The sequence below is a fragment of the Canis aureus genome, chromosome 17 (genome assembly GCF_053574225.1).
Source record: "Canis aureus isolate CA01 chromosome 17, VMU_Caureus_v.1.0, whole genome shotgun sequence".
Taxonomy (NCBI): Eukaryota; Metazoa; Chordata; class Mammalia; order Carnivora; family Canidae; genus Canis; species Canis aureus.
Genome location: NC_135627.1, coordinates 34,466,695 through 34,494,637, shown reverse-complemented (window position 1 = coordinate 34,494,637; position 27,943 = coordinate 34,466,695). Strand labels below are relative to the sequence as shown.

General features: G+C 36.6%; 2 protein-coding genes across 15 annotated transcripts in view; one reads left to right on the top strand and one right to left on the bottom strand.

Moving 5' to 3' along the window:
* Nucleotides 1-462: 462 nt before the first annotated feature.
* Nucleotides 463-27,863, bottom strand: DIS3 (DIS3 exosome endoribonuclease and 3'-5' exoribonuclease). 5 transcript variants are annotated; one of them, XM_077855400.1, is made up of 22 exons: nt 26,736-27,048; nt 26,390-26,457; nt 25,929-26,086; nt 24,010-24,203; nt 23,584-23,657; nt 19,036-19,203; nt 18,132-18,296; nt 16,907-17,020; nt 16,638-16,775; nt 15,911-16,057; nt 14,903-15,019; nt 14,542-14,643; nt 13,567-13,631; nt 13,396-13,480; nt 11,069-11,196; nt 7,600-7,686; nt 5,416-5,572; nt 3,834-4,048; nt 3,360-3,528; nt 3,069-3,227; nt 2,316-2,438; nt 463-1,479 (listed from the first exon to the last, which is right to left on the bottom strand). In XM_077855400.1, the coding sequence occupies exons 4-22, from the start codon at nt 24,101-24,103 to the stop codon at nt 1,396-1,398; spliced, it is 2,391 nt and encodes a 796-aa protein (XP_077711526.1). In that variant the 5' UTR covers nt 24,104-24,203; nt 25,929-26,086; nt 26,390-26,457; nt 26,736-27,048; the 3' UTR covers nt 463-1,395. The 5 variants fall into 5 exon arrangements, with proteins under 5 accessions (XP_077711526.1, XP_077711528.1, XP_077711524.1 ...); XM_077855402.1 differs by lacking the exon at nt 25,929-26,086 and having other exon boundaries at nt 26,736-27,861; XM_077855398.1 differs by lacking the exon at nt 26,390-26,457 and having other exon boundaries at nt 26,736-27,859.
* PIBF1 (progesterone immunomodulatory binding factor 1) overlaps nt 27,298-27,943 on the top strand; it is a 191,259-nt gene continuing 190,613 nt past the window's right edge. For 8 of the 10 annotated variants that reach the window (XR_013355737.1, XR_013355736.1, XR_013355738.1 and 5 more), the window contains exon 1: nt 27,298-27,501. The gene's annotated coding sequence lies outside the window, so the exon portion shown is untranslated. Of the gene's footprint in view, nt 27,502-27,554 lie in introns of those variants that run through there. The other 2 variants (XM_077855403.1, XM_077855404.1) reach the window with 2 other exon arrangements.

The following is a 27,943-nucleotide window of genomic DNA, read 5'->3' as shown; positions in this document are numbered from 1 at the left end:
AAGAGTTGAGTACTATGGTTGTAGCCAAGACTGGCTAGCAGAGTCTAACATGGCTGGTCCTTTAGAGAAAAGGCTCACTGACACCTGCTCTTGGATGTTAGCCCATTACTTGGACTCAAGACCACTCACAGTTACCTTCGTTCAACTGAAACAAGTTCTGCCTCAATGTATGGATGATTCCCTCAGCAGTAGGAAACTGGAACAATAATAATTGACAGCCTAAATGTACATGTGGTAGTTATTCCCACTTAGTTATACCTGCTGACGTATTTGCTGGTCCTTTCTCAGTCTACTGCAAGCTCCTTTAAGGCAGAAATAGTTTACTTGACTTGGTGATAAGCCTGGTACATTGTAAGTACTTTACAAATTGAATAAGCAAAGTAAAATAAAATTAAGAATCAAAATATTCTTAAAAAATACTTAAACATTACTAATCTTTGTGGTTGAATAAGGCACACCAAATTGTAATCTTTACTTCATTCTGTTCCTTTTAATAGGTCATTAGACAATCCCCGTTTCCACAGAACCTGATACATATATAGTTTAAAAGTCACTCATGAACCTGCTTTTTATAAATAACATGATGCAGACGTTTAAAGTGCCATTTCTATTTGCTATCTGAGCCCCTAATGCCTTATTTGGGGGGAGGTCTGAGCTAAAGGTCAAGGATGATGATGATCATACTTACTACCTGATATTAAAAACTTTTTCCAGTCGATCAAAATATCCTACTTGCCTTCCTATAACATTCAATTCCCAGACACTCACAGCTGTTCAAGGACCACTAATAAGAATGCAGGAAACTTCTAATGGTAAAAGTTTATAGGAAATTCACATAAATTAGATAAAGATGGCAAAGGACTGAATTCCTTGACAAATCTTGACGTCATTGTCTTGAAATCTAAAAACTGCCATACCAAACCTGGATAGCTTTCATGATTTAGAAACAGGTTCTAAACAGATTCTGACTTCTAAAAATGTTCTACTTTCCTCCATAGGAAAATGATAGGTTTTTTCTATTAATATCAAGTAATCAAATTACTTATATAAAGTTAATCTGTCCTTTAGTGAGCAGATGAATGCTCCATCTAAATGATCTTTACAGATCCCTGAGGTTGCTATCTTGTCACTATTTAAGTGATGGATATTCAATTGAATTTTTATGCATAAATAGTTCTGTTCAATCCCAAAATGAAGTACATGGACAGACATGGTCAACAAACAGTTCAATAAAAAAAATGCAAATTTTTAAAACCATTGAAATGTATTTAAAAGTAACAAACTGTATCACATACTTCTTAGGTTTAAAAATGTTCTCTCAGGTTTTTTTTTGTTGTTTCTGTTTTCGTTTTGTTTTACGGAAACCAGTCTTTGAAGTTTTTTTGTTGACTATAGCTATTTCTCATGTTTCTTTTTCTTTCTCTCTGGTTCATCACTGTCCATGTTTGGAGTATCAGCCAGAATGCTTATTCCTGGAATCTAAAGTAATGCAAACAGAAAAATAAGGTGAGTAAAAGCATAAAATAAGGAATCAATCTCATCTTCCCCTTCCCCACTGACATTTTCAAATTTAAAAGGATGTGAGGATAGAGAGGGGAAAGAGATTAAGATTAGTAAAGGGTCTTCCACACAAAGTATACATACTTCACAAATAGTGGTTCAAAAATGAAGACAGGCACAATCTCAATGTGTGAGAAGCATGTCCTGAGACAGTGTGGTTTAGCTAGAACATGTCCAGTTTGTCCTAGCTGAGCCACTGATAGCATCAGAGGCCTCAGGTGTGCTGGGGCGAACAAAGAACTAGTATCTTGGAACACCTGGATGGCTCAGCGGTTGAGCATCTGCCTTCAGCTCAGGGCATGATCCCAGGGTCCTGGAGTCCCAGAATCAAGTCCCACACCAGGCTGCCTCAAGGAGCCTACTTCTGCCTCTGCCAGAGCCTGTCTCTCTCTGTGTCTCTCATGAATAAATAAATAAAATCTTAAAAGAACTAATATTTTAGGGTGAAACATACTTAATCTTTAAAAACTGCAGATTTCAAAACTGATAAAAGTGAAAAGGGACCAGGCAGGAGATCTCAGACAGCTCTCTGCCTATGGTACTGAGGACCTTTTCCAAAGAATCCCAATTGTCTGGGATCCCATAGCCTAGGGAAATCAGTGAGAAAATAGCATTTGTCATGCAAATATCTGGCTCACACACTACTTATAAGACCCCTATTCTTGAACAGAAATAACTTAGAACCACATCCCTCTCTTTCACACAATATGTACCTTTTCTACCATCACAACATGGACAGTGAAGTTTGGTCTTACCTGTGGTTCTACCAGGGACATTCGGATTTTCTGATGCTGGAGATTGGATGAGTCTAGCATGATTTTCACTTTAACTTTATCAAATATATGGAACACTGTATCCTCTATTTTAAGGGAAGGTACCTAAATAAAACATATTTTACTTTATCTTTCACGTTAAATTTAAAAAATTACTTCCATATTTAATAAGCACCGAGGTGTTCACTATAACCAAAACCATTAGCCTAATAGCTTTACATATATATAACCCACTTATGTGCATACTCCCCACCTCTCAGTAAGATGGTCCCAATATATATATATTCACTAATCTCTGGATCCTCACCCCACTAATGACCAGATTGCTGGTCTACCAGAGAAAAAGGTTCTGTGGGCAAAGTTTGCTGTGTTACAGTTCTATTAGAGTTAGGGCAGTAGAGAGCATGTCAAACACTGGAAACAGGTTTAAAAAATTCCTGTCTGAGCAATAAGCAGCCATTTATTCTTTTACTCTGATGCACTTGTCCACCGAGTGCAAAGCATAATTCAGGTTTTCCTGAGGGGAGGAAACTACATGGTATGAAACAAATCAAGGACAACATGAGAATGTGGGAAAATATACTGAAGTGAGAAATTATGAATAGAATCAGCTTATTAGTTGGTACAATTAAACTCTGTAGGATAAAAAAAAATAATTCTGTCCTTTATTGGTACCATCAAAGAATAAGTACTCCCTCAAAAGACCCCAAAATAAAAACATCAGAAATACTATACCTCATCATCATAAATAAGCTTTGGCTTTGGTTTGTCCTTTTCTTCAAAAAAGACTGTACCTTCTAAACCATACTTTGGAATTAACACCACAATAGCATTCTTTCTTACAAACAGAATATAGGCTTCTTCACTTACTATTCCTTTGCTTTTGAAAAACAACTGTAAGATAACACATAGCCTTATTAAGGGTTGTCTTAAAATATTTTTGAAATTAACAAAAAGTATTCTGAAATTAAATTGAAAGTGAACAAAACTTCATCTCCCCTGACATTAGTGACAGAAGGCAAATACCTGAGTATGAAAAGCCACTGATGCACGTTGGGCATACTGAGCCATTTTGTGCCGGAAATTGAGATTTTTACATAAATCTGCAAGCTTGTGTTTGTCTGTCAACTCTGGATAAGTACAGTCAGCGCCAATAGCCACAGCCAACAACCGATGGACGATGATGTCTGCATATCTAGATGTGTGCAGGAGAAATAATCATGCTACATTAGCATTAAAATATCTTTTTACAGTTCAAAATGAACTATTTTCTACCTCCTATAATTTTATAAGGAAAAAATACTTTTTTTTTAAAGATTTTATTTATTTGACAGGGACAGAGAACAAGTAGGGGGAGTGGCAGGCGGAGGGAGAGGAAGAAGCAGGTTCCCCAAGGAGCAGGAAGCTTGGGGCTTGATCTCAGGACCCTGGGATCATGATTCCTGGCCGAAAGCAGACACTTAATTGAATGAGCCACCCAGGTGCCCCAGGAAAAAATACCTTCTAATGGGTGAAGTAAAATGTGTGTATATTGGAGATGCTAAGCCATAATGATGAAAATCATTATCCATTCCAGAGCAGAAGTACACAGCCTGCATCATACAGCGAGTGGCTAATATCCTTAAGAGAGTGTTGAGATATGGGAAAGTCGGGGAATCCGCCCGGTCCAAAGAGTCAGCCAAGGATTTGGCTGTATCAGTTTTAATTTCCAAATTCTGAAAGCAAAGAAAAGGGAAACAGCATCATATTAAACATTCTAAAATCAGTATCATCATGTGTTCAAAATACAATAAACTGAACTGAATATGGTGTTTTTGACCATATAATAAGTATTCTTGTCTTTTGTCCTTAACCTAGAACTAAAAATAACTTATAAAAAGCAGTGATTGTTTTGTGCAACATCAAAGCTTAAAATTTTCTGAAAGCATTTAAAGGTACTAAGGTATCAATATTCTGAAGTAGTTTCAAAGGGAAAAAGAATGGTGGAAGGTGGAAGCAAGAGTGTAATTTCTCAAAGTCCAATCTGTGCCTGCCTATTCTTTGGGTAGGAAAAAAAAAATCAATGCAGATCTGGATACTTTCCAGCATTTCTGGATCTCCTCTGCAGATATATATTTTCCTTCCATTCAAAGTAAAAGTAAAGGCCAGAGGCTAAATAATACCTTAATGGTCACTATACTACATCAGCTCAATATACTGATACATCAAACCAACAGCTTTGTTCTACTTTGGGAGTTGAGGCAAAAATGCTTAAATCCTTTCTCCTCTTCCATGTCTTAGGAAGATATAGGACAATAAGAGAAAATTCCCCAATTTACAGTGTCAGCCTTAGAGCAGAGGAGCAGCTGTTTCTGTTCTGATGGATAGGGGTAGAAGACCCACCATAAAGATAAAAAAATCTGAAAAACCAGAAACCAACACCATTCTATTGGAATAATACCCTGAGACCAAACACTACTTCCAGCTCTTTTCTAGACAGGAGAGATGGGAACTAAACAAACTAAACAAGAGATCCAAAGAAAACCAATATAAGCCATAGTCACCACGCAGGTAAGGGTAATTATGCCAAAATGAGGTGTAGGATATGGTACCCTTTCTACATTTTTCTTTTCCCCTAATGTATGCAATAAACGGACTTTTTTCTTAGGGCCATGATATAAAAAGGGCTTAACTGAGTTGAAGATAAGAGGAAAAACAATTATTTCTAAGTCTCTAAAGTTAGGCAGTTCAGAGGAGGCATAAAATAATACAGATATAGAGAAATGTATATAGGCAAAAAGATATCGAAGAGCTTCACATGTTCAAGATACTGCAAATAGGTTAGTCTGGAACTTCTGGCTGTAGCACAGGGTGCTCGTTCAGACATCAAAAGATTTTATTAAATAAGCAAATGATTTCAATGTAGAAGGAGATGACTGCATCCATCTTAGACGATCTTTTTCCTTAATCAAAAGTACTCCTCACATATCTTTGCATCAAAACAACCAACAAAACTTTCATGCAGATGCAAATGTAGATTATTTAGTACAAAGGATAGATCACAATTCAAATACAGATGATTTTGCAAACTATGTGACCTTACCTTGGATTTAGCTGCCTTAACAAGAATTTCATAATTTGATGGAGGAGGAGCAGGGTGTTTTCGAAGCAGGGCATGTTCTGAGAATTCTTCATGAATTTTTTTTGCAACAGAGATATTGGCAAGTAACATAAATTCTTCCACCATGGAATTTGTTTCTCTGCCAATAGAGAAATCATTAAAGAAGGAAAAAGAATTTGAGACTTCTACATATGACAAGTATTTCTATGTAAACATTTCTATATGTGTGTGCACATGTATATTTTTTGTAACCTAGGGCTCTTTCATTTCTCAGCTGCTATGCTGACAATCTTACTATGCATCTACTGCATGGAGTAAATGTCATGCAAGACTTTAAAGTTGCATTTAAGAAACAGAAATTTCACTAACTCTAGTAATATATAAAATCCAAACCATAAGCATTTTCACCTGCTTTTATGAAGTGTAAAGAGATTTTTAACTATAACTCCATAAAAATAAAGTTTATTTTTTTATTTTTATTTTTTTAAGATTTTATTTATTCATGAAAGAGAGAGAGAGAGAGGCGCACAGAGAAGCAGGTTCCATGCAGGGAGCCTGACATGGGACTCGATCCTGGGTCTCCAGGATCAGGCTCTGGACTGAAGGCGGCGCTAAACCACTGAGTCACCTGGGCTGCCCAAAATAAAGTTTACTAATAAGAATTAAAAGCTATTTAGGTCATAATAATTTGGGCTTAAAAAGTAAAATATTCACCAATAAATCACCAAAATGAAGAAATTATATTTACAATACCTATTCTGGATATTTATTATGGGCCTGACATTAGCTATGTTGTATCATCTGTATCCATATAGAAAAAGCTATATGTTCGTTCTGTTCTGTAAATGAGAAAACTAAGGATGTGTAACATTATTCTCTTGCTCAAAGTCAGAGTTAGTAGTAACAAGCCTCAAGCCCACTTAACTGACTTCAAAACTCTTAACCAATTTGATGTTACTCTTCATTCTGTATAGTCTATGTCTACTTAAAACTTAGGTTAGTTAATGATCTGTATTCTGTGTACATTGTGCTTTCTTTCTCCCAAATCACTGGCTGAATGGGCATTATATAATGATACCTTTAAAACTACAGGGACAAGCTCTTAGAAATGTGTTTTGTCTTCTTCTCGGTAAAAAGAAAGGGGTGATACTCTACTTCAGCAAAGTTAGATTCGAAATTTTCCTCAAAAAACGTCTTAGTATTAGGCTCACTGTTCACATTAACATTAGTTTTTTTTGTACAGTTCTCCCAAAAGTATTTTTTCATTTTAGCACACACTGGTCCTAAGAAACTTGCATACTGTCTCATTTTTAATCCTTGGTCATCTAAGAGAAGAGTATACTTGTGCATTTAATTTCAGAATTAGGGGATCTCTGGGTGACTCAGAGGTTTAGTGCCTGCCTTTGACCCAGGGCATGATCCTGGAGTACTGGGATCAAGTCCCACATCAGGCTCCCTGCACGGAGCCTGCTTCTCCCTCTGCCTGTGTCTCCGCCTCTCTCTCTCTCTCTCTCTCTCTCTCTCATGAATAAATAAAATCTTTAAAAAAATAAAAAATAATAATAATAATTTCAGAATTACCTTTTAAAAGGCATAGAAAAGAAGCCTAAGTGATTTAACTTTGCTTCTTCAATCTCAACCAAATCAATACAATGGCAACAACAATAACATCTGAGCACTCTTCAGAACATCTGGTGAGGTAGTTACCATTATCAGTCCTATTTTACCAACAGATGCATAAAAAGACCAAATAACTTGTCTTGAGTTATTGGTGGAAGTGAGATCCAAACCTAGGCAGTCTGGCTTTAAAGCACAAGGTCATGACCACTATGCTCTTCTACATTAAAAACTTAAGAAATTAACCAGGGCAATCTCTTGGTTACCATAACTATTATTGGTCAAGTTCTAATATGCCACACATCCAGAACAAATCAAATTGGAAATTCTTCTATTATAATACTAATCTCAGTTTTATGTATGAAAAACTAAAAAGCAAAATCATATTTATTTTTCTCTATATATCCTAAGTCAAAAAGATCTACAGAAATCATAACCCTACTAGAAACAGGTATTTGGGGTACAAATAGGTTTTATTTATTAATATATATACTAGTTATTGCATTTAAAATAAAAATCCTATCTACTGCCCAGCAAGAATTTACATACCTGAGTTCCTTGGTCTGCAAATCTATAGGATCATGAGTTTCACTGTCCATGTGGAATCGAACTTCTGGAGAAGAAAGAGTCAAAGCCCTAAATAAAAATTAAAGATGTAAATTAGTAAAGTGAGCCAATAACAGATATAATTCCAGAAGTGATGCTTTTAAAATAGAAAATGATCACAGCAAGTAATACTTTTTCTTCTAAAACCTTTAAGACCATCTGCTACGTTTTATGTTCTATTTTCACTGAGGGCTTTGCATCTCACAGATCAAAGTGCATTTAAGACAGGACAATAGTAACTCAACAAAATATGCGTCCTTGTGCTTCCAAGAATTTGAGTATGTTCTGTATCCAAACGATGGGTTTTTATTCATAAGTTTTTCTGAGCTTTTTTTTTACTTTGAGTATGCACAAATATTTAATTTTTGAACTATATGTATTCATTTGGACATTTAAAAATTACATATATTCATTTGGACATAATAAAAGTACACATGCAATTATAAAGCATTAGCACATGTAATTAGTAGATGAAAAAACCTAAAATGAAGCTTCTAGTTGATGACAAAGTATACAATTAACACATACTATAAAAAGAAAAAATGAGAAAAGCCTCTTAGAAAAATATGTAAATGTATATTTCACCCCAAAACAATCACCCAACCAGTAGCTAGAAAATAATTTTGCTAAAGACAATCTGGAAATTTTACTTTTTAGAAGATTTCCAGATTTCCACTATTTCAGTGTTTTCTAAGCAAGATTCAAAAGGTACCTCAGAGGATAACAGTATTACAATTACTTATAAACATGGATTTGTAATCACTTTTGTAAGTAAAGAAGGTAACTGGCAATATTTTATTGCAGAAAACAATGTACTGGGGTGAAGGATGATGCAGAGTGGCAAAAGGAAAGCTGCCATGGGGAGATAAGTAACATCAGAATATCCACAGTTCAAAAGTACGTGCACATTCGCTCAGCCAACACAGAGACTGATAAGCCACGACCCTGTAACGTACACACACTGACGCTACTGAAACGGAGTGCTACGTGTCAGATTACAGACTATTCTAAATGCTTTATATGCATGGTTCACTTAATGAGCTGGCAGGTTCTCCTGGGAAAAGTAAATTCCAACAGGGCAAGTCTTATGTTTCTTCACGCCCTGATGCTATTTTCATCAGGTTAGCTTCAAACCACTTAAGACAAAGAATTTTAAATGAAGGTGGGTAACCCTAATCAATCGTGGAGAAGAGGAGAAAAGTGGAGGGACAAAAGATCAAACTGTGTAAGCTAACTCTTCACCTCTTCCCTCAATTCTTCAACTTTATTAGAACTACCAAAGGAATACTAGACTGAGATTCTTGACAAATATTCTTGACCAATAATTCCTTTCTTGTCATGCAGTCTTTACAGTAAGATTCTACACTAGATTTAGTCTGTGTTTATCAATACATTGACCTTAAAAGCAAGATTTTTTGCTTTTTTTAAAGATTTTATTTATCTATTTGACAGAGAGAGAGGGAAAGAGAAAGAGAACACACAAGGAGACAGAGCGGCAGACATAGAGAGAGGGAGAAGTAGGCTCCCCTGAGCAGGGAGCCACATGTGGGGCTCAATTCCAGGGCCTAGAGATCAAGACCTGAGCCAAAGGAAGATGCTCAACCAACTGAGCCACCCAGGTGCCCCAAAAGCAAGATTTGTTAATCACATTTTCATCACTTTTTCTTCATATGATACTTAAAACGTTATGTCTGTTCATGACATAACATTAATCCTTTAAGACAGACATAAAATAAATATAAAACAGAACATATCCTTTAAGAAAGCAAAAAAATAACAATTTTTTTTCCTGATTGTTTGCTCAATTTTCCCCTAAGACTGAGAAGACTCGATGACCTCTTTTTCACCAGTAGATGACTGGTTACAAAATTAAAAGTAAAGACTATTTTTGAAGTTAAAAATTATCTTTCCTGAGGGTGCCTGGGTGGCTCAGTGGTTGAGCATCTGCTTTGGCTCAGGTCATGATCCTGGGATCCCAGGATCAAGTCCCACATCGGGCTCCCCACAGGGAGCCTGCTTCTCCCTCTGCCTATGTCTCTGCCTCTTTCTCTCTGTCTCTCATGAGTAAATAAACAAAAAAATTTTTTAAATAAAATCTTTTAAAAAATTATCATTCCTGTACTAATCAAGAGAAGCTAAATACTAATGCAAATTTCTCCTTAAAACCACCAAAATGAATAGTTTCAATTTGCATTTTACTCATTTTGCTTTTAAAACAAACTTTCTAAACATTATCTTCAAACTTTCTTCTGATATCTTGCATACTATATAAACCTTCAATAAACAAACGCTTGCTGAAAAATGTGTTTTGTGTCCTTTTTAATTTCTTTGGGTTTAATGCATCCAAGTTATCCTTACATAGCTGCCAAGTTTTATATTTAGGATCCCACTGAGTATTCGCAGAAAACTGACCTTTTGAGTAGATATAAAGATGACTCAGTATAACTACCTAGAAAAATAGTGTCCGATATAACTTTCTTCAGAGATGGAAATGTTCTCTATCTACACTAATATGGTAATCACTAGCCATATGTGGCTACTGAGTATTTGAAATGTGGCTAGTGTCTCAGGAACTGAATTCTTAATTTTCTTTACTATTTAAAAATTTTAATTTACATAGGCACACCTTATGAAATAGCACAGTTCTAGAATTTGTACTTCCCAACAATAAAGCACTTTTAGTAACCACCTGTGACCGTCCTCTGGATGGGCAGGGGAACCCAAGACCAACATCTGAAAGGCTCATATACTTGCTTTACTCCAAGAGCTGATGCTATCTTTTAAAAATCAAATTTAACTACTTTACTTCAACAATTTTGGTTGGATAGTCCTTATCTTATACTGCTGCAGTTAGGCAAATCCCATGATAGAATACCTAGATGACAAGTATCTGCCACTAGTTATTAGATCTTTGGGAAGACTGCTTCTATATAACTCTTAATCATTTAAAAGTTATAAATAAATAAATAAATAAATAAATAAATAAATAAATGTTATAATCATGTAATGTTGATTAAACAATCTGTAAAATCACTTCAAACTCTAAAGTACAAGTAGTTCATCTACATTTATTTAAGTATCTGAAAACCAGTGTTCAATATAGAAACTCATTTCTAACTAAAACTAGAAATAATCCATGGAAAAGTCTTAAGGAGCTCTTGCCTCCCTAGAATTTCTCCAAGATCTTTAATTCTTTAGCATAATAAATTACAAAGACAGAGCTCCTGAACAAACATCAGTCCAGAATTAAGTTGCAAATATAAAAGGTAGCTAGAAGAAAAAGAATGTCTCTGAGTTTCTATTCAGCTCATTAAACAGTCTGTCCATGATAAAACACTTTAAAGAGTTCACAGATTATCTTACTAGGATAAATAAATTAACACACTTCTTAATAAATAGTTTTGAAATATACCCTTTTTCGATTCTTCTTTTTTTCAAAATTTTAGCTAGCTTATTTAGTCCACGGAGACTAGTGGTAATATCATCATTCATGGCTGCAGAATCAATTCTCATCTGAGCTTCAGCATATGTAAGGGAAGCCTAAAAAGAAAACCACATGTTAGTATAACTCTTAAAAAAACTGGGGATCCCTGGGTGGCTCAGTAGTTGAGCACCTGCCTTTGGCCCAGGGCATGATCCTGGAGTCCTGGGATCGAGTCCCACATTGGGCTCCCTGCATGGAGCCTGCTTCTACCGCTGCCTGTGTCTCTGCCTCTCTACCTCTCATGAATAAATAATTAAAAAAAAAAAAAAACCTGGTTTATAGGGGACCTACGTGGCTCAGTTAAGTGGCTAACTTATTTTCAACTCAGGTCATCATTTTAGGATTGTGAGCTCAAGCCCAACATGGGGCTCCAGGCTGGGCACGGAGCCTAGATTCTTTCTCCCCCTCTGTCCCTCCATGCCCCCTACCCTCACATGCTCTAAAAATAATTTTAAAAATTTATTTCACATGTAGGAAAAAAACCTGGTTTACTATATTTTCCTATTTGCACTAAATAAAATCTATGATTTTGGAAAACCTAAATCAATAACAAAAGATAGTCCTAAGCCATTATATATATACTCCAGACCTATGGTTTCTGATTCATTAATTTGTATCTGATGCATTACACAACATAAGCAAACTATGTTCACAAAAAACAAAATGGGGTGCCTGGGTGGCTCAGTCCGTTGAGTGTCTGACTCTTGGTTTGGGGTCAGATCATGATCTCAGGGTCATGGGATAGGGCTCTGCAGTAAGCAGGGTGTCTGCTTGGGATTCTCTCTCTCCCTCTGCCCCTTCCCCACTAATGCCATCCCTCTAAAAATAAGTCAATCTTTATAAACAAAACAAAATGGTAGTATCTGTTGGTAAATAAATTGCTTAAACTTTACTTTCACAAGTCAGTTAACAAATAAATGCTTAGATAACACAAAATAAAGTAAAAATGAAAGTTATATTATTCTCTGGCAATGACTATTGTGAAGTCCTTTTCAGATCATCATTACTTCCTTACTCAATGACAAATAACTAAGAACATTGTAATAGCCTAGACATCATGTTTTACAGAATGTCTATGAAATATCCCAAATTAAGTATCTAAAAATGAGACCAATCATAGTAAAAAAGATCTCAAGTAATTTCCAATTAGAATTTGAATATACAAATAGTGCTTCTGTTCCTATTTTGCACCTCATGGGAAACTACCATTCTTTAGCTTATCAAAAACATAAATAAATAAAAAAAGTTTAGGGGCATTTGGGTGGTGCAGTCGACTAAGCATCAGGTTTCAGCTCAGGTCATGATCTCTTGGTCACAAGATTTAAGCCCGTGTGGCTCTGAGCTCAGCACGGAGCCTGCTTGGGACTCTCTCTCCCTCTCCCTCTCCTCTGCCCCTTTTATTCTCTCTCCTTCTCAAGTAAATCAAAAAGCTTAAAAAAAAAAAAGAAAAAGAAAAAGAAAAAGAAAAGGGTAGTTTCACAAGTAAAAACCAGGAATGGCATAGGAGAGTTAGATAATGCAGGCCAGGTCAGATTCTTAGGGAATCCAAGTTATCTACTAAGAACTAAGACTTCCCTTCCAAAAATGTTTTCTGTTGTATGTTCACTGAACTTGTTTCATATAATTTTGTTACACTGATCAAGTCTGGGAGAAAAAGAAACTCATCCTCTTTAAAAAACACAAATCGAGGAAGGCTTAAATCATTCATACATCAGTAACTATCAGTTCAATACTGCTTTTCCAACCATTAGTTCATCCAAGACAGCTGAAAGCAACTACTTGATGGCAAACTTCAGAGGAAGACTAAGGGCAGAGTGAGAACATAAGGGAACGTGGGGAGATTTCCAAAAAAGAGAAGGATAAGAACCTGGCTCCACTCTGACCCGAAACTTCAGGGTAATTCTGCTAAAATCCAAGGATAATTTATAACATCATTTCTCTGAAAAATTGTGAATATCACAAGATGGTGTATATGCCAAGTTTGGAAATACTGACCAGTTTATACACTGGAACGATTTCAAATACTAGTGTTCCTGAATTAGGACAAAAAGCCATCTATTTAGTCTTCTCAAGTACCCAGGCTTTGTAAGTTTCTGAATATAAGACAACTGCGTCAAGAATTAAGCAGATAAATGGAAAAATAAGATTTTGCTACAATATTGGGGAAAATTTTAACAAATCTTTTTCAAAACCATCTAGAACACTGTTAAAAGTACCAAAGATCTTAAACATTTAATATTAACCATGAAACCAACCTTTGAATTAATGACACTTTTGGTAAACCTCACTTTTAAGATTTCAGCATCGTGATTCATTTCCCAAATACATGAAAATGCCAACCTACGGAGGAAAGTCCAGTGTTTGTTAATGGGAATCCATTAAAACAGTAAATATTATGTTCTCATGAAAAAAACATGTATCAGTACCTGTCAACATTACATCTTAAGGAACATAAATTAGAGCTAAGCAGCTCTGGAACCATGTCGATCCTCTGGAATAGGAAAAAACAAGAATGCATATTACTTATCTATAGCCACACATTTATTTGACGTTTCATTCTCAAGTAGCATTAATTTAAAAGGGGAGAACAGGTCTTTGTGAATTGAGAAAATAAGAAATATATCTATTTCTAGAAAAGTATTTCCACGGAACTGTTACAAACAGGAAGCAACGAAAGGAAACCGGACTTCCTGTCAGTGGATCTAAGCATAAGTCCTCTCCACAAGCCACTTAGCTGTCCTTCAAGTCTGCAATCCCTGCTCTAGACAGTAGGTTTGGACTAGATAGCAGACACAAGTTTTAACAGCTCTATGACTATGTGGTGCTTTAGACATACTGAAAAAAAGCCATAAAATTTTTACAGAAAAAAGCTGCACGCAAGAACTCTGACAATGGATTCATAAGAGAGTAAGCTTAACTTTCCCTTCCACTGTCACAACTTTCTCTGTAAGTTTATAGAAGATTCCTTTAAAAAGAAAAAATGGTAAATTATGACAAAATAGACTCATGACTGAACTTCTGAAGCAATGGAAGACACATTAGTTACCCGTAACTAATAAGTTAAATGTTACAAAACAATTTATATCACACCTAAACCTATTTGTTATTTGGGTCACTCATAACCAAACACACTGCATTATTTTCACTGATTTATGGCCCCCTTGTTCTTTGTATGTCATTTAGCTAATTCAGGTACTATTCCAGACCATTCAAGAATTCCAGAGTGCCCATGGTTTTTACAAACTAACAATGCACAACTTATATATAACAGTTATTCCTCGTATTTCACTAAATACTGAGGATGGAAACACCTCCCATGATTTTATTAGTAAGAATAAAACAGATGCTGAAAAAAGTTCCAAGCACGTGTCAAAATTCCATTTTAAATTTAACCCATTTACCTTTTCACAAAGATACACAGTTGTTCCCCTTCTGGCTGACTCTTGATCCAAAGCATTTCCTGGCCTAATAAAATGGCTAACATCTGCAATATGAACACCAACCTTAAAAAGGTAAGAATAAAAGGATGTCAACATGCTTAATTGGGTAAACATACTAATGGAGTTCTAATGAGAAGTAACTGAACAAAGTGAAAAAGGATGATCACTTTTACCATTTCAATTTCTGACATGTGCCCATTAGTCTCTGTAGCTACAAATGACTAGGCATGAGTAATTCACAAATTCTATACTGGGTCAAAAGAAAATAAACTCAAAAACAGAACTATGTATTCAGATAAGAATGTCACTACAACAAGAATACCTCCAAGTTTCCATTTTCAAGTTCTCTACAATGTAGAGCATCATCTATATCCGTACAGCCTGGTGGGTCCACACTACAAACACACAGATGTCTCAGGTCTTCTCGGTTTTTCATGTCCTAGAAAATGCCACATTGCTGAGATATAAAAAATTATTTTGGTAGCACAAATGAAACAAAGCTCTTACGAAATCAGACATCTCTCTCTATATATTTTAAAAGAAACTTTGTTTTGGGGCGCCTGAGTGGTTTAGCAGATTAAGTGTCCGTCTTTGGCTCAGGTCATGATCCCAGGGTTCTGGGATTGAGCCCCACATTGGGTTCTCTGCTCAGCAGGGAGTGTGCTTCACCCTCTCTTGCTCCCCTTCTCCTTGTGAATGTTCTCTGTGTCAAATAAATAAATAAAATCTTTAAAAAAAAAAAAAACCTTATAAAAGAAACTTTATTTGTTAATAATAACCACGTACTGTAATTTTACCTTGTGGTTTCTTTACCTTTGAATAATTTGACATGTTAGTGTTGGCTCCCCAGAAAAATGTATCTTTCAGTAAAACAAATGATGTTTGTAATACCTAAGAATTCTATATCTAGCATAAATGCAGCAGGGGAGGACGGGGCTATGGTTTCTCCTACCTCCCTTCATTTATTGGCTGCATGCCCAATGTGGAACCCAATGCAGGGCTTGAATGCACAACCCTGAGATCAAGACCTGAGCTGAGATCAAGAAATGGACGCTTATTTTCTACATATTTAAAAAGACATACAGGGACGTGTGAGTGGCTCAGTGGTTGAGCATGTGCCTTTGGCTCAGGATGTGATCCCAAGGTTCTGGGATCGAATCCCACATCGGGCTCCCTGCAGGGAGCCTGCTTCTCCCTCTGCTTATGTCTCTGCCTGTCCCTGTGTCTCTTATGAATAAATAAATAAAATCTTAAAAAAAAAAAACCACACATACAAAAATCAAATTAGGCCAGATACAGTAATTTATACATTCTTTTTTTTTCAATTTACCTTTTCAGTAATGCTCCAGGGCATCTTTGGAAGAAAGCTAAGAACAGCCTGTGAGAATGGCTGATGGGGAACATCGTGCTCAAGCAACAAAACTTCTGTTTCAGTCTCTTTCTCTCCAACTTCACCCAAGTTTTTTACAAAGTGTCCCTAAAACCAAAAGCTATTATTAGAAAGGTGAATTTTATAGCTTTTTGTTTGGTGTATGTTATTAGGACATTAAATTCTTAAACATTTATCTATCACTTCAGTATTTCTAAATGTTTCCATTTCTTCTTAAAATGAATCCATAAATCTCAAGTGATTTATGATGGAGACTTCCTGAGGTCCCAGTTCTTATATAACAAAGTGTTGTCTATTTTCTATGACCTTTTAAATTAAAAAAAATTCCTTCAAATATGGTAGCTTTAGAATTTATTACATTTTAAGTACCATTTAAAGTACTTTAACAGTACTTTAAAGTACTATTTAATTAAGTACTTAGGTTTTAAGTACTATTTTTGTAACCACTATCAAAAGTTGTTAGAAAATGAGTAAAAACAAACGATGTGTATTGGAATTTCATAAGATCAATTTTCAAATAAGATGTACTACTTATCAGTTAACTTTGTAAAATATTCCATATTTCAATATGAATTTTATTACAGAAACAGATTCTATTTTCACTAAAAGAAGCAATTTCATACCCAATTCTTAATATTCCAAAACAAAATAAATCATTCAAGCTTACGTTTGGATATCTAGAATTTCTGGGCCAACCATCAATAGCAACAATAATCCTCCGTCCTTCTAATGCAGATGCCTGTCTGGTTTCTATTCGAATTCTAGGGATTCTCCTATCAGCAGGGGTAAAGAGATGTCTTCTTGACTAAAGAAAATTAAGACAGAAGATTTTATACACAGACACACAAATCTGAGGAGGGAGGTAGAAGCGGAAGGCTCTAAGTTCTATTTAATGCGTAACATTTTTAATTACATACCAACAGGCTCTTTACTCACCTCTTTAATATCAGACTTGGAAAGCATGCCACAATACGGTCTCCAATTTCTTTTTATTATTCCTACAACTCTACCCGTAGGCTTTAACATTTTTTCACTTACAGCAGTCTTAAGCTGAGATTTAAAAAGAAAAATAAAAATCGTCAGTTGTTTGTCCTCTACGTATAATGAAACAATTTCTCTTTAAAGTCAGAATATGAATATGGATACTAACACTTCTAGGGAGTAAATTATGACAAAGAGTCACAGAATCTTGATGCTTCAAAATTCTAGGTCAGAATATGCCAAACCAAGCCATGGAAACATTTCTACAATAATAATGCACTACAAAAACAGATCATCAAAAAACAAAGAAAAAAAAATATATAACCAAATAAATATGTCAGAATTCAACTGTTCAGTTTTAATTATGAGGATTTACTCATCACACACAGACAAATCTGGGAATTAACAGGTTAGGATTTTAGCAGTAGTTGCACCACAGAGTCATGTGGCATTTATTAATTCATTAAAAAGACATGTATCTTTAAAAGTTCTTCCTTATCCAAAACAAAAACCCAAATAAAGAGTATTTATTAGAAATAGCTGAAGGACTTTATGATATTTCATTTCAACACTCTATGGCCTGGACTCTGAAAAAAATAACACTATATTAAGACTCCAGAGCACTGAACACAATTCTTATAAAAAGGAAACTACTAATGTCTGAATTCCAACTATTTGCATTATTCTTGTAATTCTAAAATATAGACATAAATAGGTCGTATCAGGTAGACTTTAGATTGTAAAGAAACAACTGAAAGCATTCTCTTCATTATATTGTTAACAGAAAAGGAATTAAACAGGCGCTATATAAGGACCCCAAAATACATCTATTATGCTGATGTAATTTTAGTATTACATAAAAGCAATGTAGAGAAGTTCTAATTTGTATTTACTTAAACCTCCTAATTCAGACAGATCATGTACCAGAACATCAGAATCCAAGTTACAGTCTTTTTATATTTAAACCTGTTTATTTGAGCAAAAGAAGATGATAGGAAGACTATTTAAATATTTAAGAGGGAAAATAAACTACTGTATGAAATGTATTAAACCCACAGAACTATAATCTTACTCAGTAAACTTGAAAGCACTGAAATGTGTTTAATTTTCTCCAAAGCTAAAACACTAATGAATTCTACAAAACTACACAGACAAAACATAAACCTGCTTGGTTTCATACAATGCGTTCTCTCTCCTCTTCTTTTTCCACATCATCTTCATTTTGACCTTCATCGTGTAAAACCACAGAAGATGGTGCCACCCACTGATTCTTGGGAAGAAGTTCTATAGCCACAATATCTTCATGAACAGCTCGGTTTAAATGTTTAAGTCCCTGTAAGATTATCTATGTAAAACAGCAAAATGATACATGCTCAGACATTTTTAATGGCAATATAATAAAGGGAATGTTACCTAACAGAAGTAAAGATATAATGGGTGTTTCTATTTATATTTCTCCTTTCTATAGTGTCCCTTTACTCCATCTTCTTAATTTCTCAATATCAAGTAGAGAAAACATGTCAGAAAATATGGGTTGTATTCATGGCTCTACCATAACTCTTACATTAATACCAAAAGACTTTGGGAAAACGTCTTAATCTCTCTAAATCTGAGGGTCCTGATTTGTAGAATGAAAAAAAGAATATCTGCTTTCATAGGCACAGTTGAAGATTAAATGAAATGCAGCATTCAAAGCAGTTAGAAGAGTATCTGCAAATAGCACCAAAAATAATTACTATTTGCTTTAAAGTGTGTGAAACCCTCTGGAGCATTTATAGGTTATGTAAACAGCATTTCCCATAACTAGCCATAATACAGAAAATAGAGGCATCCTACTATTATTATTATTGTTTGATTAGACTTTAATTCCCTTAAAGTGGGGTAAATAAAAAGTTATTTTCTTCCATAAACATCTCTCTAAGAAAGTGATTCATTCTATTATTTATGACTTCTCACATAACTGCCTTTAAGCTGATAAACTAGAAGGGTAAAGTAAGTTTAAATTCTCATACAAAATTTTTAACACTTATAAAAATCATAAAAAGCCTTTTACTATATATGGGATTTATGTACACAACACTTGCCTCTTTATCTTCTTCAGTGTCTCCATGAACCCATACTGTAGCTTCTAAGTAATTTTCCCTGCTGGCTCTAAATGTTCCTTGAAGGTATGTACCAGATTTTATGCCTTGTTGTAGCTTACTTAAAGGAAGATGCTCTGAAAATATTATTCTTCCATTCTCTATTTCATTCTGTGAAATAAGCAAACCACAAGATGCAGTTAGTATGTAAATCTTCCATACACTCAACAGACAACTACTATCATCACTATCAGGTATTAAAAAAAAAAAAAGAAAATCATCCATGGGCACCTGGTGGCTCAGTCAGTTGGGTGTCTGACTCTTGATTTTGGCTCAAGTCATGATCTCTGGGTTGTGGAAGCAAGCCCCACATCAGGGAGTCTGCTTGAGATTCTCTTCCTCTCCCTCTGCCTCTCCCCACCCCCTGCCTTTCTCCCTCTCTAAAAAAAAAAGAAAAGAAAAGAAAAGAAAAGAAAAGAAAAGAAAAGAAAAGAAAAGAAGAAAAGAAAAGAAAAGAAAAGAAAAGAAAAGAAAGAAAAGAAAAGAAAAGAAAAGAAAAGAAAAGAAAAGAAAAGAAAAGAAGAAACTGATTCTTTACCAAAAATGTCTACCTGGGAGAAAATATTTGCAAATCATGTATTTAATAAGGAACTTGTATCCAGAATATAAAAATCTTATAACTCAATAATAAAAAGACAACTCAACTAAAAACCAGGCAAAGGATCTGAATAGGGATACGCACACATACACATACATAAGCTAAGATATATACCTATGTATTACATATAATATACAAGCTCATGAAAAAATGCTCAACACCATTAGTCATTAGGGACATGCAAATCAAAGCAAAATCCTATGGACATATCACCTGACACTCATTAAAAAGGCTATAATGAAAAAGACATGTATTGGTGAGGAACTGGAAACTTCATACATTGCTGGGGGGGAATGTAAACTGCTGCACACTCTTTGGGAAATAGTTTGGCAGTTCCTTGAAAAGTTAAATATAAAATTAAACTGCTCCATATAATGGAGCAAATCCTCTTGCACATTCCTAAGTATGTATCAAAGAGAAAGGAAAGAAGACCACATATTACATTATTACATTTATATGAAATACACAGAATAGGTAAATTTACAAAGATAGAAAGATCAGTAGTTGCGTGGGGCTAAAGCAAGGGCATTTCAGGAACAGACTGGGCTTGAGTGGTAATGGATATGGATTTATTTTAGAAGGGAAGAAAATGTTCTAAAATTAGATTGTAGTGATGGTTGCATAATCTTGTGACTATACAAAAAACTGTACATTTTATTTTTTTATTTTTTTTTATTTTTTTTTTATTTTTATTTATTTATGATAGTCACAGAGAGAGAGAGAGAGGCAGAGACACAGGCAGAGGGAGAAGCAGGCTCCATGCACCGGGAGCCCGACGTGGGATTCGATCCCGGGTCTCCAGGATCGTGCCCTGGGCCAAAGGCAGGCGCCAAACCGCTGCGCCACCCAGGGATCCCAAAACTGTACATTTTAAATAGATGGTATGGTTATGTGAATTATACCTCAATAAATCTGTTTTAAAAAAAAAAAAAAAGTCTGCCAATCCTTGCCTCACATATTCTCATTTGGTCTTATGGTTTTACACATCATTTATATGCTGATAAGATCCAAATTTATCTCTCTAGTATATCTGTATTTCTAGTCCTAGACCCCCTCAGAAGCCCCAGATTTGCATGTCCAACTGCTCATACCATAAAAGCACTAAGAGCTCTAACAGTTACCTCAAACTTAAACGTCTAAAACCTTACTTAGGATTTTCTACTCAGTCCTGCTCCCTGCCTTCATCCTGTGTAAATAAAGCAATACTACTAATATAATTGCTCACGCAAAACACCTAACGTCATCCATATTCCTCCCAGTCCCATCCAATCTATCACCAAGCCCTACCACATCTATCTACAACATACACCTAATATCTGACTACTTCCCACTACCTTAACTGCTACTACTATGGTCCTATTTTCTGTCTTGTCTCTCCCATGGAGTCCTAAAATATCCTCCTAACTCAAGAGCCTGTTTCTAATTTATTCTCTTAGAGCAGCCAGATGAATCTTAATCTTCTCCCACTCAACATCTGTCCGGCACTCATAGACTAAAATCCAATTTTTTCCCCATGACTCACTATATCCTATACAATCTGGTCCCTGCCTATATTTCTGACTTCCTTTGTAACATTTTCTCCCTTGCTTACTCCATCCCAGGCATCTTCCAGCTGTTTCTTGATCTTGCCACCTTATTCTAACCTCAGAGCCTTTATTTGCTGATTCCTCTGCATAAAATGCTCTTCTCCTAGTTATTAAGATGGTTAACTCCCTTACACATTCAGCTAAAATGTCCTTGTCTTGAAGCAAACTTACTTAGCTAACATCTTTCACATCTCTGCCTTGACATCCTAAATCTGGGTTAGGTGCTAAGTACAGGCTGTTCTCCCATAATGCTTGTTTAGAAAACATGAATTCGTTCCAATGCAACTGCTGTATTAAAAAATACTATGTAAACACAGAAAACAAAGCTGCAGAGGAATCCACAAAACAGTCACCTCTCAAACATCTGTGACTTTAGATTACCGTGTGTTTTATGAGCCACACCATCTTCACCTTCTGTAACTTTTTGTCCAAATTTAGATAACCTTATTTTCACCACCTCACAAAGCTTCTGAGTGTGCCCCAAACATATGTTCCCATTAGCTCTGCTGTTTTCACTACGTAATTTTGCATGACACAGTGAATCTGAAGAACATACATGTTGCATTACAACAGAACTGGCTGTAATTTCGTCATGTCCTATAGTCGCCCTACCACAGTCTTCAATCAAATATTATATATTACCAATGTTAGGTTACTTCTTCTTTCCTCTTCTAGACCAGCGCTATCCAAAACAACTTTGTGATGATAGGAATAGTTTTTATGATCTCCAATTTGGTAGCCACCGGCACAAGCAGCTCTCAAGCACTTAAAAGGTGAGAAACTGAATTTTCAATCTGAGTTAAATCTCAACAGCCAGATGGTACTAGTGACTACCTGTTGGGCAGTCCCTAAATCTTTATTCTAAAAATCAAGCCCAGCTCTTCTTTTCTCACTTCCTTTTAATTTTGTCAAGTAGTTGATTGAAGATAAGAAGTGATGAAGAAAATGTTGTAAAGACTGGATATCTCATGTTCTATCACATAAAACCTGTTTCTATAATAATGACAGCTGCCATTTACATTCACCACAGCTATGTCTCAGGCACTGAGATAAGAATTTTATTAATACTGAAATGAAATAATGAAATGAATAATAATATTTCATTTGATCCTCATTACAAGTCTCCAAAGTCATTATTGCTAACTTCAGATATAAGAAAGTGAGTGCCCATGAGGTTTACAGACTCACTCAGCTTGCCCTCATCTCCACTACTGCACGGATCCCTCTACTCCTCCTCCTGCAGCTAACTCTGTCCTTAATACAATGCATCAGCTCACAAACTGGAATAGACTGGTCTTTCTAATGCACTTTTTAAAAAGATTTTATTTATTTGACAGAGATAGAGAATGATCATAAGCAGGAGGAGCAGCAGGCAGAGGGAGACAGAGAAGCAGGTTCCTAGACTCAGGGCTTGATCCCAAGACCCCAGTGTCAGGACCCCAGCATCATGACCCGAGCTGAAGGCAGATGCTTAACCGACTGAGCCACCCAGGTGCCCCCAAATAAACAACACTTCTGATCATTCCCTCCCCTTCCTCTCAGATCTACATTCATGTACCCTTAATTTTTTTTTTTCAGATTTTTAAAGTCTAATTATTCATGAGAGACAGAGAAAGAAGCAGAGACATAGGCAGAAGGAGAAGCAGGCTGCCTGTGGAGAGCCTGATGCGGGACTTGATCCCAGGACCCCGGGATGAGTAACCCAGGTACCCACCCTTAATTTCTTCTAGTCTGCCATTTATAAGGTAGGGAGCCCAGATTCCTACCTGCTACCTTCTCTTCATAGCAGCCCTTTAGACTTAGGTAGTTTAAAAATTATTGATTTACAGAAGAAATTCTAGATTTTTGTTAGCTGGCCCCTACCATTCCTGTTCTCTTATGACTTCCTTCCTTCTTCCTTCAGGATTAATTCTACAGCTTTATGCTATCTGCAATGTCCATGTCCTTTTTTTGGTCAAATACTTATACCTTATTCACAAACCAGTCACATATTCCTCTATTCATTTATCAAACAGATGGTGCTATGATGTGACAGGCCCAACTCAGATTGCTGAGGGTCTATCAATGAACAGTGCTATTTTAGAAAGTCAAGTCTTTTAGGAATGGCATTTTGATAAGCCTATTACAGCTACTCTTATTGTTTATAACCCAACTCCTATTCAATTCCAGCTTACCTACCAATATTCTAATTTTTAAACTTGATTAACTATAAATTTAATATCCCAAAATGGCTACTTTAATAAGTGGCTATTTTAATATCTTCACTTTACAAAAAAAATAATAAAGTAAAACAAACTCAAAACATACCCCTTCTTCAGACAAACAAGCAAGACGATCTATGAGTTCCGGGTTAGCAGTTAGGCTCTTTACATACTCTTCACCTGAAAAACAAGTTTTGTTCCTGATAAAGTCAGGTTGTTGTGTTTTGTTTTGTTTTTTTAATCTGTATCTGTTGATACGGTCATGTCAAAAGAGAAGTATTGGGTCGAGCATATCTATGAGTTTCTATTGCTAAGCCAATTACAAAGGGTGATGGGGAAATTAACAGCCATTGAGCACCACAACTTACTTGGCTGAGAAATGCTGAGAAATTAAAAAACGCAAACATCAGATGGAGTATACAGGAATACGAAAATATTAAATACTCAAGTGAACATCTGACCAAGGGCCTGATTTGCAACTTCCTATTTGCAAATGCATATAAAAATTAACAGCTTCTACATTTAGACTTACAGGTGAAAGCTGGTATTCCTTCTTCTATGGCTTTTTCTTTGTTTTTTCTGTCATTTGTTATGAAGATAACTTGTAGATGATTCTCTGCTGACATTTTCTTCAAATGTTCATTGTACCATTTTGCTGCTACTCGAATGGCTCTATCATTCCTGTCATTAGCATTTTCTCCCTGTTCTTGTTCTACATAAGTTTCTCTAAATACAAAACAAAGTGATAAATTTAAATCAACAGAAATAAGAACATATAAAAAGTCTTAGAACATAAATGCTTAAAAACCACTAAACTATAATAAAACTTTGCAGGTTTGATAAGATTTTATTTGAACTATAGATTAACAGTAATTCCCAAAGCTACAAATCCGATGATGATTAAATTTCCATGTACATAGTACATGGAAATCACCAATGATAAATACTCAGTAAATGACAGAGCTTATCTAGAGACTGAAAGATCATATAAAAATAGTGACAGTTTATTCCTTTGTAGTCTATCCATTCTAAATTCCCATATGTCAGCATTCTTACTTCCTTAAATGTTTTCAAAGCCAAATTTGAGTAAAATAACAAATTCAGTATAAAAATTTCTAACACTTAAATTAACAGAATCAACTTTAGAATCTTACACTTATTTATATTAACAGTTTTTAGAAATGCTTCATTTCTCACCATTAAATGCCCCTCCTAATGCTTTAAGCTTACTAGTCAGACACTATCATTATATTTTGAATTGGTTTTAGCATGACTTGAGCAAATAGAATCTTAGATGAAATGTGCCCCAGTATCCTTCAACTCCTGTATTGCTAAGCTCTATTCACTGCACTTAAGCAGAAAAATTGCTAACTTCTAATTGCTAAGAATCTGATGATAGTGCTCCACAAAAATTTGGTCACTCTGCACTGAAAAACAAGTTTCTGTTTCTGAATTTCAAGGGCAAGCTAGCAATAAGATGACTACAAGTGCTTTACCAATGATTTTTACAAGAATATTTAAATTCGGGCTACAGAAATAATATGAAAATTGAAAAATTAAACATTTTTAAATATGTGCATTCCAATGAGCTTTCATTGCTGGGATTCTACTGTCTAATCCGCTAGGGGTGATGTGCTGCCTAGCAAATATTCAGACAATGTCTGGAGATATTTTGGGTTGTTACAGCTCTGTGGATGGGGGTGAAGAAGGGTTCCTATGAGCATGTAGTGAGTAGAAGCATAAGATATTGCTAAACATCCTATGATATATATGACAGCCTGTCCACGACAAAGAATTATTCAATCCAAAATGTCAATAGTACCAAGGTTGAGAAGCCCTAACTTAATGTAATAAAAGTATACTAGAACTTAACACAGGTAATTTATGTAACATAAGAAACAGCAAAATATTCTTTAAAACCACATATTATATTCAAAGGGTGTAAATCTGAAATGGAACAAAGAATTCTATCTCTTAACCCTATCTTCTTCAATGTGATCAGTTAAAAAAAAAAAGTATTAGCTTAACTTTTAAAAGTCTGTTAATAAATCTGCTTTGTATTTTTAAACCTCTCTTTCATAAACTCTTACATTTTATCAATTTATGTTGGTTATCAAATAATATCATATTCCAGGAACCTAGGTAAAATCTCCTCTTCTGAGATTTTATCGCTCTATTCATACTGAAACCAATTCAGGATGAAGACATTCTGGAAACAGAAGTACCTACAGCAGCCTAGGAGTCTGGAGACTGGAGACTTGGTTCTAGGTTTGATCTAATCAATGCCTGTGTGCAACTCAGGTACAACCGTGGAACAACCAAATCATCCTCCCCTAAGTATGAAACTTACCCGTACATCTTCCAACAATGTCACAATTACTGCCAGGGACCCTTCCCCAAATTTATCTAAGTCTATGGTTTTCTGGTAAACAACATAATCTTCCCCCTTACCTATGGTGCTCATTAGTGAAGGTATAGAAATGCTTCTCCTGGTTATTAGTCACATCTCTGATCCGTTTATATACTGGAGCACTCCGATTCCTCACTTCTTGCAGAACTGTCTGCAGGACAATCACATTTCTGATGGCAGGGTCCTCAAGAACATCGATCTTAAAAAAAATAAATAAAGAGAGAAAATTTAAATTTTCCTATTTAAATTGTTTCTGCACAATATAAAACCTTGTCGATTTTTTTTTTTAACACCATGTTTACACTAAGGAGTTACTTTGCTACAAAAAAAAAAAAAAAAAAAAAACATGTATACACTAAGGAGTTACTTTGCTACAAAAAAACCCCTTCAGGTCTATTACAGACGAGCATATATACACAGATGAACCACAAAATTTTGTAGAATTACGTCCACTAATAATGAAATACGTCGGCCCACAAAGTTTTCATTCGTAGGCACTTACAAGCTGCCTGGGAGTTGCAAGCTGGAGGCCACAGAAGCCCGGGTCCCCGGCCTCCAGACACTTACAATCTAAGGCAGAAGAGACACCAGGAGTTAGAAAATTAATCTAAAATCCTTATTACTCCAAGAATTAAGAGAGAGAGAGAGAGAGAGAGAGAAAGAAGTAAAAAAGGAAAAAAAGAAACTCGGCCTGGGGGACAGGAGGCAAAGGTTCCGAGATGGGGTTTGCCGCTCCCTAAGTACGTAATGTCCAAGACGCTCCTCCTGGGGCCTCAGTTTCCCTATCCCATCACTCCCCCTTCTCCTGGCGGTGCCGAGGACCCCGGATCGCCCGCCCGCCGACGCACCTGATGCAACAGCACGTTGGTGTCGGGAAGCAAGTAGTGCGGCCGGGGACACAGGCTGCTCGCCGGGTCCAGGGGCTGCGGCTCGAGGACCGGCCCCTCGTGCGCACCCCCGCACGCAGCGCACCCGGGCGCGCCGCAGCCGATGTCGTCCCGCAGGTAATGCTCGCGCACGATCTTCATCACGCCGCCCGCCCGCGTCTTTTTTAAGAAAGTCTTGGACTTGAGCATCTTGCTCCGCAGCGCGGTACCCCGACCCCGGTCGCGCTCTTCCGGTGAAAAGTGCCCAGGAGCAGGCCCGCAGTACAACTATCCTCTACCCCGAGGTTCACCCCTTCCCGCTCTAGGGTATTAGTAAACACTTCTCGCGGGAAAACGTCGAGGCTGACGTTCGTTGGCTCTCTGAGGGCTGCGAGGATTGGGTGACTACGAGGAGGATGGGCGGAGCCCGGAGTTATTTCCCTCCGGGACCCGGGCGGGGCTTGCCTCTGGACTACAGATCCCAGCCTGCATTGCTCCTCGCGTTGGGGGTGGATCCGGGCTGAGTTCCGGCGGCTTGGGCGCAAGCGCGCAGCCGCTTCCTCCGTCCTTTACGGGCGCGGAAGTGGTTGTCTTGGTTACGGGTCGTAATAACGGTCCCCGATCTGAGATTCCTTCTAGAGGAGCTGCATCCTGGCCTTCTGTTTGGAGACGCTTTTCAGCTCCTTGAAGAGGCGATGGTGGTGGTGGCTGGCCCAGCCGCACACGTGGTGTCGTTGAAGCTTTCGAGGTAGCTCGCGGCTATCCCTTTGCCGCGCGGACCAAGGGACTCCTCCTCCTGCGCCGCCGAGTTGGGCTTTTCTTCTTCTCTCCGCCTGTGTGTGTGTGGGCTTGTCCCAGCCGCTGACCCTTTGGCATCCAGATGTTGCCTCTCTCTGATTTCACCTTTCTCTACCCTTTTCCCTCTGAAAGGAGGGATTTCCCCTCCGCACACCTGTCGTATTAAAACAAGAGAACTGCTAAGCATTGTTGTGAAAGGGTGACCAAGGGCCACTTAGAGGGCTCGGTCTTCTCTTTTCTTGTTGTCATTCTCTCTGGAAGTCTATTAAAATGTGCTTATTTCACGGTTTCCCGTTTTAGAAGACCCTTGAGCGATGCCTCCTCGTGGCCTGCAGAGTAAATTTCGAACACATTCTGACCTTTCAGGGCTCTCCGCAGCCTGGATGGTGAAG